We start from the raw sequence: 17831 nt of genomic DNA, 5'->3' as shown, positions 1-17831 counted from the left end.
AGCAGAGACATTATTTTATCATAAAATGTCCATATAGTCAAAGCTATGGCTTTTCCCAGTAGTAATGTGTGGATGTGAGAGTTGAACCTCTCACATAAAGAAAGCTGAGCACTGAAGAATTGATGCTTCTGAACTTTGGTGTTGGAGAAGACTCTTGAGAGTCCCTTGGGCTGCAAGAAGATCCAACCAGTCAATCATAAAGGAAATCAGTCCTGAATAATCATTGGAAGGACTGATTATGAAGCTGAAGGTCCAATGCTTTGTCCACCTGATGCAAAGAACTGGCTCCTTAGAAAAGACTCTGATGCTGGGAAAGATTGAAGGCAGGAAGAAAAGGGGTGACAGAGGATGAGATGGTTTGATGACATCACTGACTCGATGGACAAGTGATTGAGCAAGCTCTGGGAGTTGGTGATGGACAGGGAAGCCAACGTACTGCATTCCATGGGGTCACAGAGTTGGACACGACTGAGTGACTGAAGTGAACTGATAAGATATCCAGTTGGGAGCTATCTGACAAGAGATTGGATATGACCTTCAAAGCAGAGTACATTGAAATTGGGAATAATGGACCAGATGTGACAGTTATCTTGAAAGTTTTATTTTATAACTTAAAACTAAATTTTGCCTTGCATAAGACACTTACTGGGCTTTCCAGTTGGCAATAGTGGTAAAGAACCCACCTGCCAATGCAGGAGACATGAGAGGCAGTTTTGATCCCTGAATCAGGAAGATCCCTGGAGGTGGGCGTGACAACCCACTCCAGTATTCTTGCATGGAGAATCCCATGGACAGAGGAGCCTGGCGGGCTACTGTCTATAGAGTCACAAAGAATTGGGAACCACTGCAGTGACTTAGCACACACACATTCAGGCAAGACATTTATTAGCTTCCGAGGTGGTGTAGTTGTAAATAATCTGCTTGCTAATGCAGGAGACACAAGAGATGAGGGTTCAATCCCTATGTCGGGAAGATCCCCTAGAGGAGGAAATGGCAACTCCTCCAGTATTCTTGCCTGGAAAATTTTATGGATAGAGGAGCCTGGTGGGCTACAGTCATGGGATCAGAGAGAGTTGGACATGACTGAGCACAGGCATCAAGCACAAAGATACTTATTGGCCTTTCATTTACAGAAAAAAAAAAAAATCTATGCTCATATTTTGAGGACAGACACACCATGACAGAGCACATGCTGTATATAAGGGACTGGGGTTGAGCTTGCCAGTAGGTGTGACTTTGGTCTATTTAACAGTTAGTTTTAATTTGTCACTTTATGACATTTGGACTTTAGTATATACTGTGAATCAAAATAATAAAAAAGTCAATGTCTTAAGGAAAGTGAAGAAAAGAAAGATGCGCTTAAAATGTAATAAAAGTCCTCTTTTGATACGCTACTAAACAGAGAATATTGCTAATACTGGGAGATTTCATTTTCAGCATGAATCTTGAAAGAAATCATTAAAAGGATGTAAAATGACTGTTACCAAAGTGAATCTAAAACAATGAAAATTCTTTAAGGTAATGAAAATAGAAATAGATTGATCTGTTTGACCATTAAACTATTCAGTGTAATATTTATACATGTATGTATATATTTTAAAATTACTTTTATGGATTTTGCTCCCCTAGCACAAATTCTATTTTCAACTTGAGGAAAATATTAACATTAGCTAAAACTTGAAATATATTCAGGCTCATGCAGAAATACTTTCTTAATTCTGCCTAGAACCTCATCAAATAATCAAGAAACAAAATTCAGGCAGGAGTGGAGAATGAAAAAAAAAGAAAAACTGCTTTTAAAGAGAGCTAAAAAAAGCATTACATTTTGTTGGACTACTCAAATGTTCGGTAGGGAAAATAAAGCCTAGCCTTTCTTTAACATTTACCATGTGCAAGACTAAACTGGGCTAAACTCAAATCCTTTCATTTAATTCCTACAATGAACCTATGAAATAAACACTATCATCCCATTTCACAGATGAGATTCAGAGTGATAAATAAGTTGCCTTAGGTTACAAAGATAAGTAGTAGATCTGTACCCAGACCTATGACCTCCTGAGGCTGATCTTTCATGATACCTCTAGGCACTCTCCCATGTCCTCATGGCCATTCCCCCATCATACTTTTCTCACTGTATTATTATTGTCTTTGTACCTCCTACCTCCCCCTACTTCATCGTTAGCTCCACCAAAGCAAAGACAGCATATTACCTTTCTATTTCCAGGAATTTAATGCAGTGACATGCCTCACCGTAGAAGCTCAGTAAGTGCCCATTGAAAGACTAATATTTTCAGGAGTCACTGAAAGTTAATATAGTAAAGAAAACATTGTATTGTTATGGAAACTAACTGATGTGGCAAGTGCCAATTGCTTCTATAGTTCTGTTAGATGTTCCTTTTTTCAAAGATGAACTCTTTCAGAAAGATAGGAGAGCTGATCACTATTGCATATAGGAATTCAGAAGAGTAAGAAAAAATCCGCAAAGATCCTGAAGTGATGTGACATGGTATCACAGTATTAGGAAAGGTTCAGGGGATGGATATTGAAAGCATAATTTAATCAAGGGTCTTTACATTTATGATGGCTCATCTTCTACACACAGAAGCAACCTGCTTTTCATGGATAGTGAGCTCCAAGTGAAAGGAATATTCCAGGCCTTAGGTCATTTTTTAAAGGTTAAAATGCAATTAGCATAGGAAGGAAAACTATTTTATATGAAAACATTATTTGGTATAATTTAATGAAGACAAATCAACTTAGACTTCAGCTCAAGGGATTCAAATTCTATCAAAGAAAAACATTTCTGATTATAAGAGTTTACCAAGGGAGTTGGGAGGGGATTCTGAGTTTGCACATGTACCTTTCACGGGGACTGTCCTGACTTCTATAATCATGCTCGATGATGCTCTGACGATAATGTGATTATATGTCCATTTTAATCTGGGTCTTTAATTGCCTTGTCTGAAAGCTACCGGGAATAAAATTTCTATACCTCCGTCTCTTTAAGCATGTTTCTGTCATTTGCCTCCCCTTCTAAATGGTGCTTGGAGCTTGAATTCTGCTGTTGCTCTCAGCAGTCTTCAGGAGTCAAAGACCTGAATGAGCAAGGGCTGCCATGCAGCCTGCAGTGCCCACCTCTGCCAGCGTGGACATTGCCAGTTTTTTAAGCCTTACAGAAGGCTGATGAATACCCTTTTGCTCCCTGAACTTAAATTTATTAGTAAAATAAAAATATTTCAGAGTGAAGAAAACATATGGAAAGTGGAGTTATCAGCCATGTCAAGTTGCATGACATATTGCAATGATGCTTTTGTTGATTTTGTTGTCTTGTAATTGGTTAATATAAATCCACTTCCAATGTGTAGTAAGGTCTGTTACCTTGAATTTTGAGGTAGTTATGAAAAAAATTATAAAGTAGCAACTAGACTGAAATGAATGTTAATGACCTATTTGATTTATTTTTTGATGACATTATAATATATTCTTTTCTGAGACTCTTCCCAGCCATCTTAAGACTGTCTTCTCTCCATGATGAGACTCATACCCACTCAAAGATTCACTACATGGTGCTGTGTTATAATAGCCCATATGCTCATCAGCCCATCTCACTGGATTATTAGATCTTTCAGAGCAGAGCTGTGTCTCATTACCTTTTTCCTCAATACAGCATTTTGCAGACTGTGCCATAGTTAATAAGCATTTGTCAGATTCCTTTTTGTTGGAAATAGTCTTTCTCTCTTTTTTCTTCTTACTTATTCATCTCTCACTTTCTTCAGGTCCTCTCCATCTGTCCCAAAGACATGAGAGCTGATATCTGTGTTCATCTAAACCGGAAGGTTTTTAATGAACATCCTGCTTTTCGATTGGCCAGCGATGGGTGTCTGCGAGCCTTGGCAGTAGAGTTCCAAACTATTCACTGTGCTCCTGGGGACCTCATTTACCATGCTGGAGAAAGTGTGGATGCCCTCTGCTTTGTGGTGTCAGGATCCTTGGAAGTCATCCAGGATGATGAGGTGGTGGCTATTTTAGGTACTGTGAACTTTCCTAATGTAGTAGCAAACGTGTAACAGTTTTAGAGGTTTTATTTCTCAGGTTTCTTAAGAGAAATTTCCTCTGCTGGGTGACTTTGGAAATTGGGTCACTAATGAGATGATGAATCTCAGTGAAAACTAGTAATGCCATTTCAGCAAAGAGCATTAGTATTGGTCATAGCTTAATGGGCTGCACGAGGGTTTGATTCAACTTTCTTTGGCAACAGTACCACAATGCCTTTTAGACGAGAGGTGATCACAGCCTAGGGTGACTGAACTTCCATGTTGGTAAGTGTGAAAATGGCTTGTGAAATGATTGTCAGGTTAGTAACCTACAGTATTTGTCTCAGAGGGACAACAGAACCTTTGCAGATCAACACTTCCCTTTAGAGATGTATAAACTGAGGCTTTATACATCCAACAACAGCCAACCAATTCAGTGCCTGGTTCAGCTAGTTACCTGAGAATTAGTACTTGAGTACAGATCATCTTTCCCCAAATCTTTCTGCTTGCTCGCAGTGGACCTAAGTAATGAATGGAAAGTGATGAGGAGGTAGATGAATTTGACCGGTTATATTGGAATGATCACAATGCAAGTAAACTTAGGTTTTTAAAGCTGATTCTACCCATCTATATTTGAGTGAGGAAAATTATTCAGCTAGTAATAAATTTGTTCTAAAATTCAGAGACCTGATTGATATAGTTGTACTAATGGAAAAAGGCAGTGACAGTACATGTGAGTGAAAAAAAAAATTTTTTTTAATTGCATGTTTGGGGACAGTGTAATCCATTTTACATTTTATCCTGGTAAAAAATTGCTAAATGATATTTTAGATCATTTTCTGCTCAAATATCTGCAGCATGAAGTCCACATAGATCAAAAAGGAAGCAATAATGAGGCCAGAGGAGAATCATTTCTTATGTTTTTTCAAGTGAAATAAGTTAGAATTGTAGGATGTCAGCTCTCTTTTGATCACATTTTTCATGGCTTCTGTCTCATGAAAAATGAGCTCAATTTTTAAACTATTGGATTTTTTAGCTACTGAGGTCAACCTACCATAGCTTGAATGCTACTTATTCTCATAAGTAAAAGATTGACTGGTGTATTTTAGAAACTGCAAAAGCAAAATCCAGCCCCAAAATGAAGGATTGATTCAAAAAGCACAATTACCTGAAAAAGACAGAATTGAGAATTGATAAACAGTGACTCTTCCTAAGAAAATAGGTTCAATAAATTTGTAAGGGTTACAAAAAATAGTTCAAGGGTGCAAATGACTGAACACTATTGTTCATAAAACTTTCTTTAACTGTTGTGAAATAATATTACATTTATGCATAAATTTCTTTTAGAAGCTATTTTTATTTATTTTTTTTGTTTGGTTAGAAAAATGCCTGCAGCTCTTAGAATCAGCACTCTGGGTGTGTTTAATGTTGCTTAGTGTGTTCTGCTTTGTTTCCTGGAGCATAAAGGAGTTATATAATACTTCATAAAAAATGTACTTTTCACCAGAATAATCCTTTGTGGTAAAATGTAGCATATACACACTACAATAATTCTTGTTTGTTTAAAGAAGATGATAAAACACAAGCCCAAAACAGGTGTATTTTTTCCTACATGTTCATTTCAATGGTGGGTGGGATAGCAGACATCAAAAATATTAAAATGAGTACTGTTGTGATAAATTTCCTAGACTGTGCACTCACTGTCATTTGTTTTGCCCCATTTTCTTCATTGTAGCTTCACCTTGCTAGCTTCTTTTCTAAAAAGATGGATTGAGAAAGCCCTGAGTGCAGTGCCTCTGGGCTAGGTCTGCTAAGCTGGAATCATGCTCAGTGAAACAGACAAAATGCATTTTCTTTTCATTTTAAAATAAAATGGTAGCTAGTTTTGCCCAATGACACAGTAAAAATGAACACAGGGCCTCTAGGTATTGGTCCAATCTCATCATATATCCGTCATATTTTATTTCTTTGAATGAATGCTTTTTGTTTATCCTCCTCAAAAATCTGAACATTTCAAAGATTTTTTATCTCTTGGTTTAATGAGTTAAATTACATGTATACTTCTCTGGCAATCTTTCTTTCCTTTACTCTGTGGGTTTCTAACAAAGATTAGCTCAGCCAAAAGGCAATCAAAAGGTTTCTGTTTAAAAAAAAAACTTGCCCTGGAAGTGATCTTCCAAGGAAGACGTAAGTGCGGGGGCGGGGGTGTGGGAAGGCGTGACTCTGGAGAGGCTCAACGGGTCGTCTAGGTGCCCTAGTGCTGGCCAAAGTCACATCCTCATGGTAACTGTGATTTGGATCATCAGTGACAAGATGGTTGTGGAGAGAAACTTTGAGAACTCTGCCTTGGTGTTGCACCTTCTACCAATCTGGCTTTATAGGAAGGCAGTCTGAGGAGATTGTAGAGTAGGAGTGTGGACTCACAGTGACTTTCTGTGGGAGACGGTGTGTGATGTCACATGTGAGAGATGTTTGCACCACATGCCCCAAGGAGTGTGTCTGCCATGGTCCAGATATGCTCTTGTGCTCACATGGCTTATAGGTTCCACCTATGAGCCTGCTGAAGCCTGTGCCTGTTGCCACCTATGCTTCATCTAAGGGGCATGGAACCTGCCAGAAGGGTCTTTCTTAATGAACCAGCTTCTTGATTTGTAGGTTGTCTCACCAGCTCTGTTGTGTGACTTCACAGTGTGGTTTCCACTGGGGATGCATGTTTTCAGACTTTTCTAAGCCAACAATACTTTCTTTTATAATTAAAAAGGATTTTTGTTTTTTATTTAACACTTAAGATGTTTAACAATGTTTTAGGAGAGGGAGACGGAAAAAGAGTAACTCATCCACATCACTTCTGACACTATGATGACTGTTCATTCTTTTTATAATCCTATTTTTTCTTATTTCTGATTTTTTGGTAGCTAAATTTTGAAATAATTGCAAACTTAATGAAAAGTTGCAAAAGTTATCAGCACATGAAGTTTGACAAATATCAAGGTTTTCTACCTTATTGAGTAAGTTAATTAGGTTTTCAGTATCTTTACTTATTTTTTTTTCCTCTTGATCTATCCTGGAACTGAGAGTGACATGTTATTTTGTTATTAATGTGTTGTATCTATGTCTCTTTGTATATCCTGTAGTTTGCTATTTGTAATGTTTATTACTGTGTTATTTGGTACACAGATATTTGTAACTATTATACCTTCAGCTGAATTGTGACTTTTAGCATTGAACTCTTTTCTTTTTCATCACAACCCTTGTAAGGGTCAGACAGAAACAGCATCTCCTCCCCCATCTGCATATACCTCAGAAAAATGAGAATTTGTCTAAGTTGATCTGATAGGGGAAATAAGTAGGCCTTGTTCTCTCGTAGGCTGATTTATTTGCCAGTTGAAAAGTAGAGGTGAGGTCATTTTAAAATTAATTAAAATCTCTGAATCCAAAAACCAGGTGCAGATCATTCCCTTGGATCTTTGCCTCTCAACGGTCTCTTGGTAGCTCCATAATTCTTTAGTGTGTCAAAAGTGTTAAGGTGTTTAATGAATAAGTTCTGAAGCAGAACTAATTAATGGAAAGATAAAAATATAGTCAATAAATACCTTCTCGTTTAACATGGAGAGATGGCTTCAAGATGTTTTCTAAATAGGGCACATGAAGATAATTGCAGTTCATGTCTTTTTCTAAATTGAAGTTCTTTCAGTTCTTACAACTCTCCTTTTTTTTTTGACCTTCCCACTTTTTATAAAGCACAAAGAATTCCAAATTAAGTTCATGATGCATACATAATATTGTATGTGCTTTATATCTTCTTGCATTTTAATTTTTACCCTATAATTACTTAATGTGAACAGATTATTGGTATGCCTAAAATAGCCAGATTACTTTTAAGTGTCTGACAAAGTATACTGTACCTTATAGAGACTATACAAATGGCATTTCTCCACTAACTTTAGACCCATCTTCTAAAATAGTTGATTTGCTACATTTACATTTTGACTTTTCTCTCTTCACTGATTATTAAAATTATATGGGTAGAATTATTAATCTAAGGCAATCTATATCTAAGTCTGTTAACTGTAACTTTAAGTTCCGAAGAGAACCATGCTTATTTATGTAGAGTTTGAACAGAGGCTTAGATGCTGTTTTTAAGTTGAAGGAAGAAGGCATAAGAGAAGAATAAAGAGACAGAATTAAATGAACTTAATAATATAAAATAGCTTCCCAGGTGGCACAGTGATAAAGAATGTGCCTCCAATACAGGAGACACAAGTTCAATCCCTGGGTGAGGAAGATCCCCTGGAGTAGTAAATGGCAACCTGACTGAAGTATCCTTGCCTGGAAAACTCCATGGACTTAGGAGCTTGGTGGTCTATAGTCCACAGAGAGTTGGGCAAGACTGAGCACACACACAACACAACACAGCACAACACAACAAAACACAATATAACACAGTAATATGAAAAGAGTAATTTCTATTACCTGGGTAAAGATTCCATTTTAATTAGAATCAGTTATTTAGAATCAGTTCGTCTCTTATAAACATTTGTCCATTATCAAAGAAAACATTTGTTCATATCAAATCTTCAAAGAATTTGAATATTTCTCTCAAAGAAAACATAAGGACTCAAAATATGCCTCTTATTTTTATCCCCTGCCAAAAAAGCAACCTGAGATGTGAATGAATAATATTCTTCTATTTTGAGAATTTGTGAAAATGTTACTTTTGTGTTGTAGCTAAGATTTCTTCCCATATACTTGTTGAAAGTCAAGTGTTTCACACTTAAATTCTTTAAAGGGCTTTTCCCAAGCTCCAGAAAATTTTCTTTTGTATCCACATTTCTCTGTTTTGAGTTGCTGTACTATGAACCAGGTAAGTTTGCTCTACATATTGTGATGATGATGAACTTAGTTAATTTAGACATTTTTATGAAAGTAAACCAGTTATTTGTTTTAAAACACTCATGCCTGTCTTCCTTTAAACTTTCTAAGTAGTGAGTAAAACATTGTTTGTCTATGGCTTAAATTATACACTTTAGAGTTCTTCAGTATGTAGATTTTAGGGTAAAATATAGTCTTTATTATCTGGTAATTTAGACTTAGGGGGTTCCCTCCTGCTGGCTCAGTAGTAAAAAAAAAAAAAAAAAGAAAGAAAGAAAAGAAGTCCTCCTGCCAGTGCTGGATACCCGGATTTGATCTCTGGGTTGGGAAGATATCTAGGAGAAGGAAATGGCAACTCACTCCAGTATTCTTGCCTAAGAAATCCCATGAACAGAGGAACCTGGAGGGCTACAGTCCATGGGGTCACCAAGAGTTGGACATGACTTAGTGACTAAACAACAACACAAAGTTAAGACTTAACTTCACACCCTCTCCCTACCATCCTTCAAAACTGATCTTGCTCATTCTATCTTCTTGGTGTCTCTTCAACCTATACTTAATGTCCTTTCTATGGAGGGCCACCCAAGACGGACGGGTCATGGTGGAGAGTTCTGACAAAATGAGATCCACTGGAGAAGGGAATGACAAACGACTTCAGTATTCTTGCCTTGAGAACCCCATGAACAGTGTGAAAAGGCAAAAAGATAGGACACTGAAAGATGAACTCCCCAGGTCAGTAGGTGCCCAATATGCTACTGGAGATCAGTGGAGAAATAACTCCAGTAAGAATGAAGAGAGGGAGCCAAAGCAAAAACAACACCCAGGTGTGGATGTGACTGGTGATAGAAGCAAGGTCCGATGCTCTAAAGCACAATATTGCATAGGAACCTGGAATGTTAGGTCCATGAATCAAGGCAAATTGGAAGTGGTCAAACAGGAGATGGCAAGAGTGAACGTGGACATTTTAGGATTCAGTGAATTAAAATAGACTGGAATGGGTGAATTTAACTCAGATGACCATTATATCTACTACTATGGGCAGGAATCCCTTAGAACAAATGGAGTAGCCATCATAGCCAACAAAAGAGTCTGTAAATGCAGTACTTGGGTGCAATCTCAAAAACAACCGAATCTCTGTTCCTTCCCAAGGCAAACCATTCAATATCATGGTAGTCCAAGTCTATGCCTTGACCAGTAATGCTGAAGAAGCTGAAGTTGAACGGTTCTATGAAGACCTACAAGAACTTCAGAACTAACACCCAACAAAGATGTTTTCATTATAGGGGACTGGAACACAAAGTAGGAAGTCAAGAAACGCCTGGAGTAACAGGCAAATTTGGCCTTGGAGTACAGAATGAAGGAGGGCAAAGGCTAATAGACTTGTGCCAAGAGAATGCACTGGTAATAGCAAACACCCTCTTCCAACAACACAAGAGAAGACTCTACACGTGGACATCACCAGATGGCCAACACCAAAATCAGATTGATTATATCTTTGCAGCCAAAGATGGAGAAGCTCTATACAGTCAGCAAAAACAAGACCGGGAGCTGTCTGTGGCTCAGATCATGAACTCCTTATTGCCAAATTCAGACTTAAATTGAAGAAAGTGGGGAAAACCACTAGACAATGCAGGTATGACCTAAATCAAATCCCTGATGATTATACAGGGAAGTGAGAAATAGATTTAAGGGACTAGATCTGATAGACAGAATGCCTGATGAACTATGGACAGAGGTTCATGACATTGTACAGGAGACAGGGATCAAGACCATCCTCAAGTAAAAGAAATGCATAAAAGCAAAATGGCTGTCTGAGGAGACCTTACAGATAGCTGTGAAAAGAAGGGAAGCAAAAAACAAAGGAGAAAAGGAAAGATATACCCATTTGAATGCAGAGTTCCAAGGAATAGCAAGGAGAGATAAGAAAGCCTTCCTCAGTGATCAGTGCAAAGAAATAGAGGAAAATAACAGAATGGGAAAGACTAGAGATCTCTGCAAGAAAATTAGAGATACCAAGAGAACATTTCATGCAAAGATAGGCTCAATAAAGGACAGAAATGGTATAGACCTAACAGAAGCAGAAGATATTAAGAAGAGGTGGCAACAGTACACAGAAGAACTGTACAAAAAAGATCTTCAGGACCCAGATAATCATGGTGGTGTGATCACTCACCTAGAGCAAGACGTCCTGGAATGTGAAGTCAAGTGGGCCTTAAGAAGCATCATTATGAACAAAGCTAGTGGAGGTGATGGAATTCCAGTTGAGCTATTTCAAATCCTAAAAGATGATGCTGTGAAAGTGCTACACTCAATATGTCAGCAAATTTGGAAAATTCAGCAGTGGCCACAAGGCTGGAAAATATTAGTTTTCATTCCAGTCCCAAAGAAAGGAAATGCCAAAGAATTCTCAAACTACCACACAATTGCACTCATCTCATATGCTAGTAAAGGAATGCTCAAAATTCTCCAAGCCAGGCTTCAACAGTACATGACCCATGAACTTCTAGTTATACAAGCTGGTTTTAGAAAAGGCAGAGGAACCAGAGATCAAATTGCCAACATCTGGTGGATCATCGAAACAGCAAGAGAGTTACAGAAAAACATCTACTTCTGCTTTATTGACTATGCAAAAGCCTTTGACTGCGTGGTTCAGAACAAACTGTGGAAGATTCCTCAAGTGATGGGAATACCAGACCACCTGACCTGCCTCCTGAGAAATCTGCATGCAGTCAGGAAGCAACAGTTAGAACTGGACATGGAACAACAGACTGGTTCCAAATAGGAAAAGGAGTACTTCAAGTCTGTATATTGTCACCATGCTTATTTAACTAATATGCAGAGTACATCATGAGAAATACTGGGCTGGATGAAGCACAAGCTGGAATCAAGATTTCTGGGAGAAATATCAATAACCTCAGATATGCAGATGACACCACCCTTATGGCAGAAAGTAAAGAAGAACTAAAGAGCCTCTTATGAAAGTGAAAGAGGAGAGTGAAAAAAATGGCTTAAAACTGAACATTCAGAAAGCAAAGATCATGGCATCTGGTCCCATCACCTCATGGCAAAAAGATGGGGAAACAGTGGAAACAGTGGCAGACTTTATTTTTGGAGGCTCCAAAATCACTGCAGATGGTGACTTCAGCCACAAAATTAAAAGAGGCTTACTCCTTGGGAGAAAAGTTATGACCAACCTAGACAGCATATTAAAAAGCAGCGATGTTACTTTGCCAACAAATGTTTGTCTAGTCAAGGCTATGGTTTTTCCAGTCGTCATGTATGGATGTGAGAGTTGGACTAAGAAAGAATTGTTGCTTTTGAACTGTGGTGTTGGAGAAGACTCTTGAGAGTCCCTTGAACTGCAAGGAGATCCAACCAGTCCATGCTAAAGGAAATCAGTCCTGAATGTTCATTGGAAGGACTGATGTTGAAGCTGAAACTCCAATACTTTGGCTGCCTGATGTGAAGAGGTGACTCATTTGATATGACCCTGTTGCTGATAAAGACTGAAGGTGGGAGGAGAAGAGGACGACAGACGATGAGATGGTTGGATGGCATCACTGACTCAATGGTCGTGAATTTTAGTAAACTCCGGGAGTTGATGATGTACAGGGAGGCCTGATGTGCTGCAGTCCCTGGGGTCGCAAAGAGTTGGACATGATGTGTGACTGAACTGAACTGCCCTGCTCCTTGGAAGAAAAGCTATGACCCACCTGGACAGCATATTTCAAAGCAGAAACATTACTTTACCAACAAAGGTCCATCTTGTCATAGCTATGGTTTTCCCAGTATTCATGTATGGATGTGAGATTTGGACTGTAAAGAAAGCTGAGCACCAAAGAATTGATGCTTTTGGACTGTGGTGTTTGGAGAAGGTTCTTGAGGGTCCCTTAGATTGCGAATTCAAAGCAGTCAATCTTAAAGGAAATCAGTCCTGAATATTCATTGGAAAGACTGATGTTGAAGCTAAAGCTCCAATACTTTGGCCACCTGATACGAAGAACTGACTCATTTGAAAAGACCCTGACACTGGGAAACATTGAAGGCAGAAGGAGTAGGGGACGTCAGAGGATGAGATGGTTGTATTACATCACTGACTCATTGGGCATGAGTTTGATTCAGCTCCGGGAGTTGTTGATGGACAGGGAAGCCTGGCATGCTGCAGTCCATGGGGTTGCAGAGTCACACATGACTGAGCGACTGAACTGAACTGAATGTCCTTTCCCATGACCACTGCTCTTAAAATTTTGGTTCTGGGTCATGGCTACCACCTGAAAGGCCTATCTATTTGCTATCTGTTGTCAACTTCAACCTCCAATTCTACGCTGTGCTGCCATCACAATAATTTTTTAAAATAGAAAATATCTTTATAGTCTCTTTGTTAGGATTGGCTTTTTAGCCCCAGAATACAACATGACTTTTAGCCTGGACTGCGAGGTTTAGGTTCTGGTCTGTGCCCTGCTTTCCAGCCTGATTTGTGCCATTCACTACTCCTACTCTCTTTTCACCATGTTGAATCACAGAAAGTTTTCTGAGCACCAAGTTGTTTCTTCCTGGCAAGCTATTGAGTAGACTGCTTCTTTGTTTAAAACATCTTTTCTCCTGCTTTTGTGTGTCTCTTGCTTCTTCATCTTCTTTCACTCTCTCCGTTCTTGCCCTGGTCTGGATAAGGACCTCTCTTCTGGCTCCGTTACATGCCTATGCAGGGTTCTTTGTCTTTTGCTTGTTTATTCTTCTACTCTGTTGTGAGTACTTGAAAGGTCTCACTCATTTTTGTCTCTCTCTCATCTGTGATAAGGACCTCTTTAATAGGTTCTCAGTAAAGGTTCAATGAGCCAAATTATTCAGCACTTTGATTTGCCATTAAGTTGTTTCTATAGCTGTTTTAGTTCTTGCGTTGTATTCTGTGGCCATTTTCTTTGTTTTATCTTGAGATACTGACTACCCTCTGTTTCTCTTTCATCTATGTGGTTTTTGTAAAATGTGTTTTTCTAAGATCCTAGCTTTAGCATAGATCTAATACAAACTGAGCAAACACTTTCCTACTGTTAGTTGGGCAGTTTGAACACAGAGAATAAGAAGGGATAAATGCTAAATATCTCAGGCCACTAAAAACTCTTTAATAAAACACTATTTCCTTGTTCTCCATTAGCAACTCCCAGAATCAAGAAAGAATTGAACTTACACTCTGGTTGTTTGCCATGATAGAAATTTTTTTTTCTGTGGAAGGGAATTTGGCTTTAATTCCTGAAATTGGTATTACTTTTACCATCAACTGGAATGAATAGATCTACAAATTAGAATTATTTATTGGAATATCAATGCTTTAGAGTTAAAAGGGACTTATAGAAAGAAACATCATATCTCTAGTTAGTAATTGAGCATGTCCATGCCCATGCTTAAGTAAAATTTAAACACCTCGATATGTTTGGATTTTAAGATTTCCTATCACAACTTTTAAAGTGTATTTTTGAGAAATGCAGTCTAGACCCCTAGACTCCTTTGAAAGTCTGGTTTAAATACTAATAGTTGTTAAATACTCACTATCTTATAAATATTATTACATCAAATTCTCTAATTTATCTGTGAAAAAAGTGCTTAGTATAGTCATCTTGTTAGTTGCTCAGTTGTGTCTGATTTTTTGTGATCCCATGGACTGTAGCCCACCAGACACTTCTGTCAATAGAATTCTCCAGGGTGAGAATACTGGAGTGGGTTGCCATTCCCTTCTCCAGGGAACCTTCCTGACCCAGGAATCGAACCAAGGTCATCTCCTGCATTGCAGGCAGATTCTTTACCATCTGAGCCCTAGGGAATTCATTCTACAGATAAAGAAGCCAAGGCTCTGCAGTATCAGTGAATCACCCTAGGTCACACCTGGAAAATAAATGGTGGGTATAGGATTTGAACCCAGATTTGTCTGGCTCAATGTCCATTCTCTTAACCATCACATTTCAAATGTGATGCTTTCTTTACCAGGAATTTTAAAATAGAATTTTGAAATTTTGGTTTAATCTTGACAGAAATTAGAGTGCTGAATATTAACTTTACCACTTTGTTTCCTTTTACTAAAAATATTTTTTCTGGAACTTCTCTCATGATCCAGTGGTTAAGACTCTGCTCATCCATTCAGGGGCCATGGGTTTGATCCATTGTTGAGGAACTAAGATCCTACATGCCACACAGCCAAACAATAGCTTTTCTTCTAACAAAAGTGTTAAGTACCATACCAGTAATTAACACAAAATTGTAAATCAACCATTCTTCAATAAAAAAAAAAAAAATCTTAAAAAAAAGTACCATACAGTGTATATTACAAAAACCAAACAGTACCCAGGTGTAAGATGGTTAATCAGCTACTAAATGTCTACAAATATGGCCCTCCTCCAAGTGACTAGTTTACCCCATAAAGGTGTTTAGTTCTGGGGAGAACTGACATGAGCCCTCAGAACATACGATGAGGATATTAAGTTCTGTCTTTCATGTGGGTATTGGAAAATTTCAGAGTCCATCTAGTTGGTAGGTATTAATGTGGAGGATGCATCATGATTGCAAGAATGGCTACAAATCTTTTAAGTTTCTTCCATGAAGATGTGGAGTCTATTTCTCCACTCCTTGAGTTTGTACTGGTCTTGTGACTTGTCTTGGTTCCTATGATTAGTCCTCCACTCTTCCCTTAAGTGCTTACAGTTTCTGAAATGAGTTGGGAGGCTTGTCTTGCTTTTCTCGTTGTTCTTCTGTTTTCCTGAAGTCATGGCATCCATGTACAGAAAGCTTCATCTTTATTTTTCTAGATTTTTTATACCTAACTACATACCAATGTCTTGCTCCCACTACCCTTCTCTGCTCTGCCTTCCCTTAGTCAAGCTCATTATTTCATATTTTCTCCAAAAGTATCAAGTGTGCTTTTGTCTTTAAGGGATTGAAAGTTTAACTAATTACAAGTTTAATAAGTTGGGTTTTGTTTTGTCATTAAGAAGATCAAAGCTAGTAAATTCTAGGTGTTGGTTGACTTGCTCTGTGAATGCCATTGAGAAGTCAGTCTTCCTTTTGGTGTATGGAGGTGGAGGTGTTAGTGAGTAGGTGCACATTAAAACTACTGCTGCTGCTGCTGCTGCTGCTAAGTCGCTTCAGTCGTGTCCGACTCTGTGCGACCCCATAGACGGCAGCCCATCAGGTTCCTCTGTCCCTGGGATTCTCCAGGCAAGAATACTGGAGTGGGCTGCCATTTCCTTCTCCAATGCATGAAAGTGAAAAGTGAAAGTGAAGCCGCTCAGTCGTGTCCGACCCCTAGCGACCCCATAGACTGCAGCCTACTAGGCTCCTCCGTCCATGGGATTTTCCAGGCAAGAGTACTGGAGTGGGGTGCCATTGCCTTCTCCGATTAAAACTACTAGAATTTTTTAATTTGAAAACTAAAAAACAGGTTCATAAAGTATAACAATATAAACATATAACCTAATGAGCTCTATATTTCAAAGATCTTGTAACTGTTTCACAGGTCAAGTGAAAGATCTTTTACAATCTCCATACACCTGGGAGAAGTTACACCTTGTGATCCATTCTAAACACCAAGTTTAATTCACCTATTTCTGAATTTGATCTATCATTTAAATCTACAAGTTCCTCCTCTACCCCTTTCTTTCCTTTATAATTATTTGCTGAAGACCCTGAGCCCTTTGTCCTGCAGAGTTCCCACAGTCTGGACTTTGCTGATTGCATCCTGACTGTCATTTAGCAGGTTTCTCCATCCTCTCTATTTCCTGTCAACTAGCAGCTGGATCCAGAGGCCTGATCACACTCAGGTTCAATCCCTTTGCAAGACTATAAGTGGGTCTGTGTTCCTTCATCAGATGACACATGATACTCTAGCTGTGTTTTTGTTTCATTAGCAACTGTCAATACTCAATGCCTAGCTCCATTAATTCATTGGGAGTTGCAAAAGGAAAGTATTCTAGTTTTATATTTTTGCTTTTGATTGGAATGCTTTTATAGAGAGTTACCTCTCAACTACTATTTGGTTACCCATTATGCAGTTCACAGGAGAAGGAAATGGCAACCCACTCCAGTATTCTTGCCTGGAGAATCCCAGGGACAGAGGAACCTGATGGGCTGCCGTCTATGGTCGTACAGAGTCAGACATGATTTAGGCGACTTAGCAGCAGCAGCAGCAGCATGCAGTTCACATAGGAGTGACTGCATATATACTTAATACTTTTCCATTAGTTACCAACTTTTAAGATAGCCAGTTGGTTTCCTGTGCTTTAAGGGTACCTAGATAGTTCCTTAAAAATATCCTTATGGACTAATGAATTTAAACAAATGATGAATTTTAGTGCATTACAATTTTGACTACTATTGAAGTGCCAATTTCCTGCCTTTGCCAAGTTAGAGCCCCTTCAAGTTGGCTCCTATGTCTTTTTGATACAGTAGTTTTTGATGACTTCATTGCTATGCAGTATAACCAGATCCTCATCTTGTATAATTCTGCCTCACACCTGAAATCATTCATGAGGCATTTCTCCAAGAAGCTTGAATTCGTTTTTATGAAATTTATTTCACAGTTTTGGTCCTACAGATATTTACAGCTACTGAGTCGGTCATTGTTTCTTGGTCCACTTAATAAATAAAATGAGGAAAAAATATTTCTGTGTCTGTGTTTCTGTGTATATGTGTATATACACCCATATATATATATATATAGGTAGATAGATAGATAGATAAAAATAAAATTTCTAATGAGTTAATACAGATTGTATTTAACTAAAATTCATTATACTAGGGCTTTATTTACTCACTTCTATATTACATCTTCAACTACTTCTTCCATATTGAGAATGCTGGGGATGATCAAATTAAAGTATTGCATAAACGCTCAATTGCTTTATGTGACATTACAAATATAGCAACCTCAGAATAACAATA

General features: G+C 38.3%; 1 protein-coding gene across 1 annotated transcript in view; it reads left to right on the top strand.

Annotated features, from left to right (window-relative positions):
- The window catches only part of KCNH5 (potassium voltage-gated channel subfamily H member 5), a 331907-nt gene that overhangs the window by 247963 nt on the left and 66113 nt on the right, over positions 1-17831 (top strand). Inside the window, exon 9 of the mRNA XM_081509807.1 lies at positions 3777-4029. Within this exon, the coding sequence (XP_081365933.1) occupies positions 3777-4029 (253 nt within the window). The remainder of the gene's footprint in view (positions 1-3776; positions 4030-17831) is intronic.

The sequence above is a fragment of the Giraffa tippelskirchi genome, chromosome 7 (genome assembly GCF_054371585.1).
Source record: "Giraffa tippelskirchi isolate mGirTip1 chromosome 7, T2T-mGirTip1v1.2.pri, whole genome shotgun sequence".
NCBI classification, from domain to species: Eukaryota; Metazoa; Chordata; class Mammalia; order Artiodactyla; family Giraffidae; genus Giraffa; species Giraffa tippelskirchi.
This window is presented reverse-complemented; position numbering and strand designations above follow the sequence as displayed.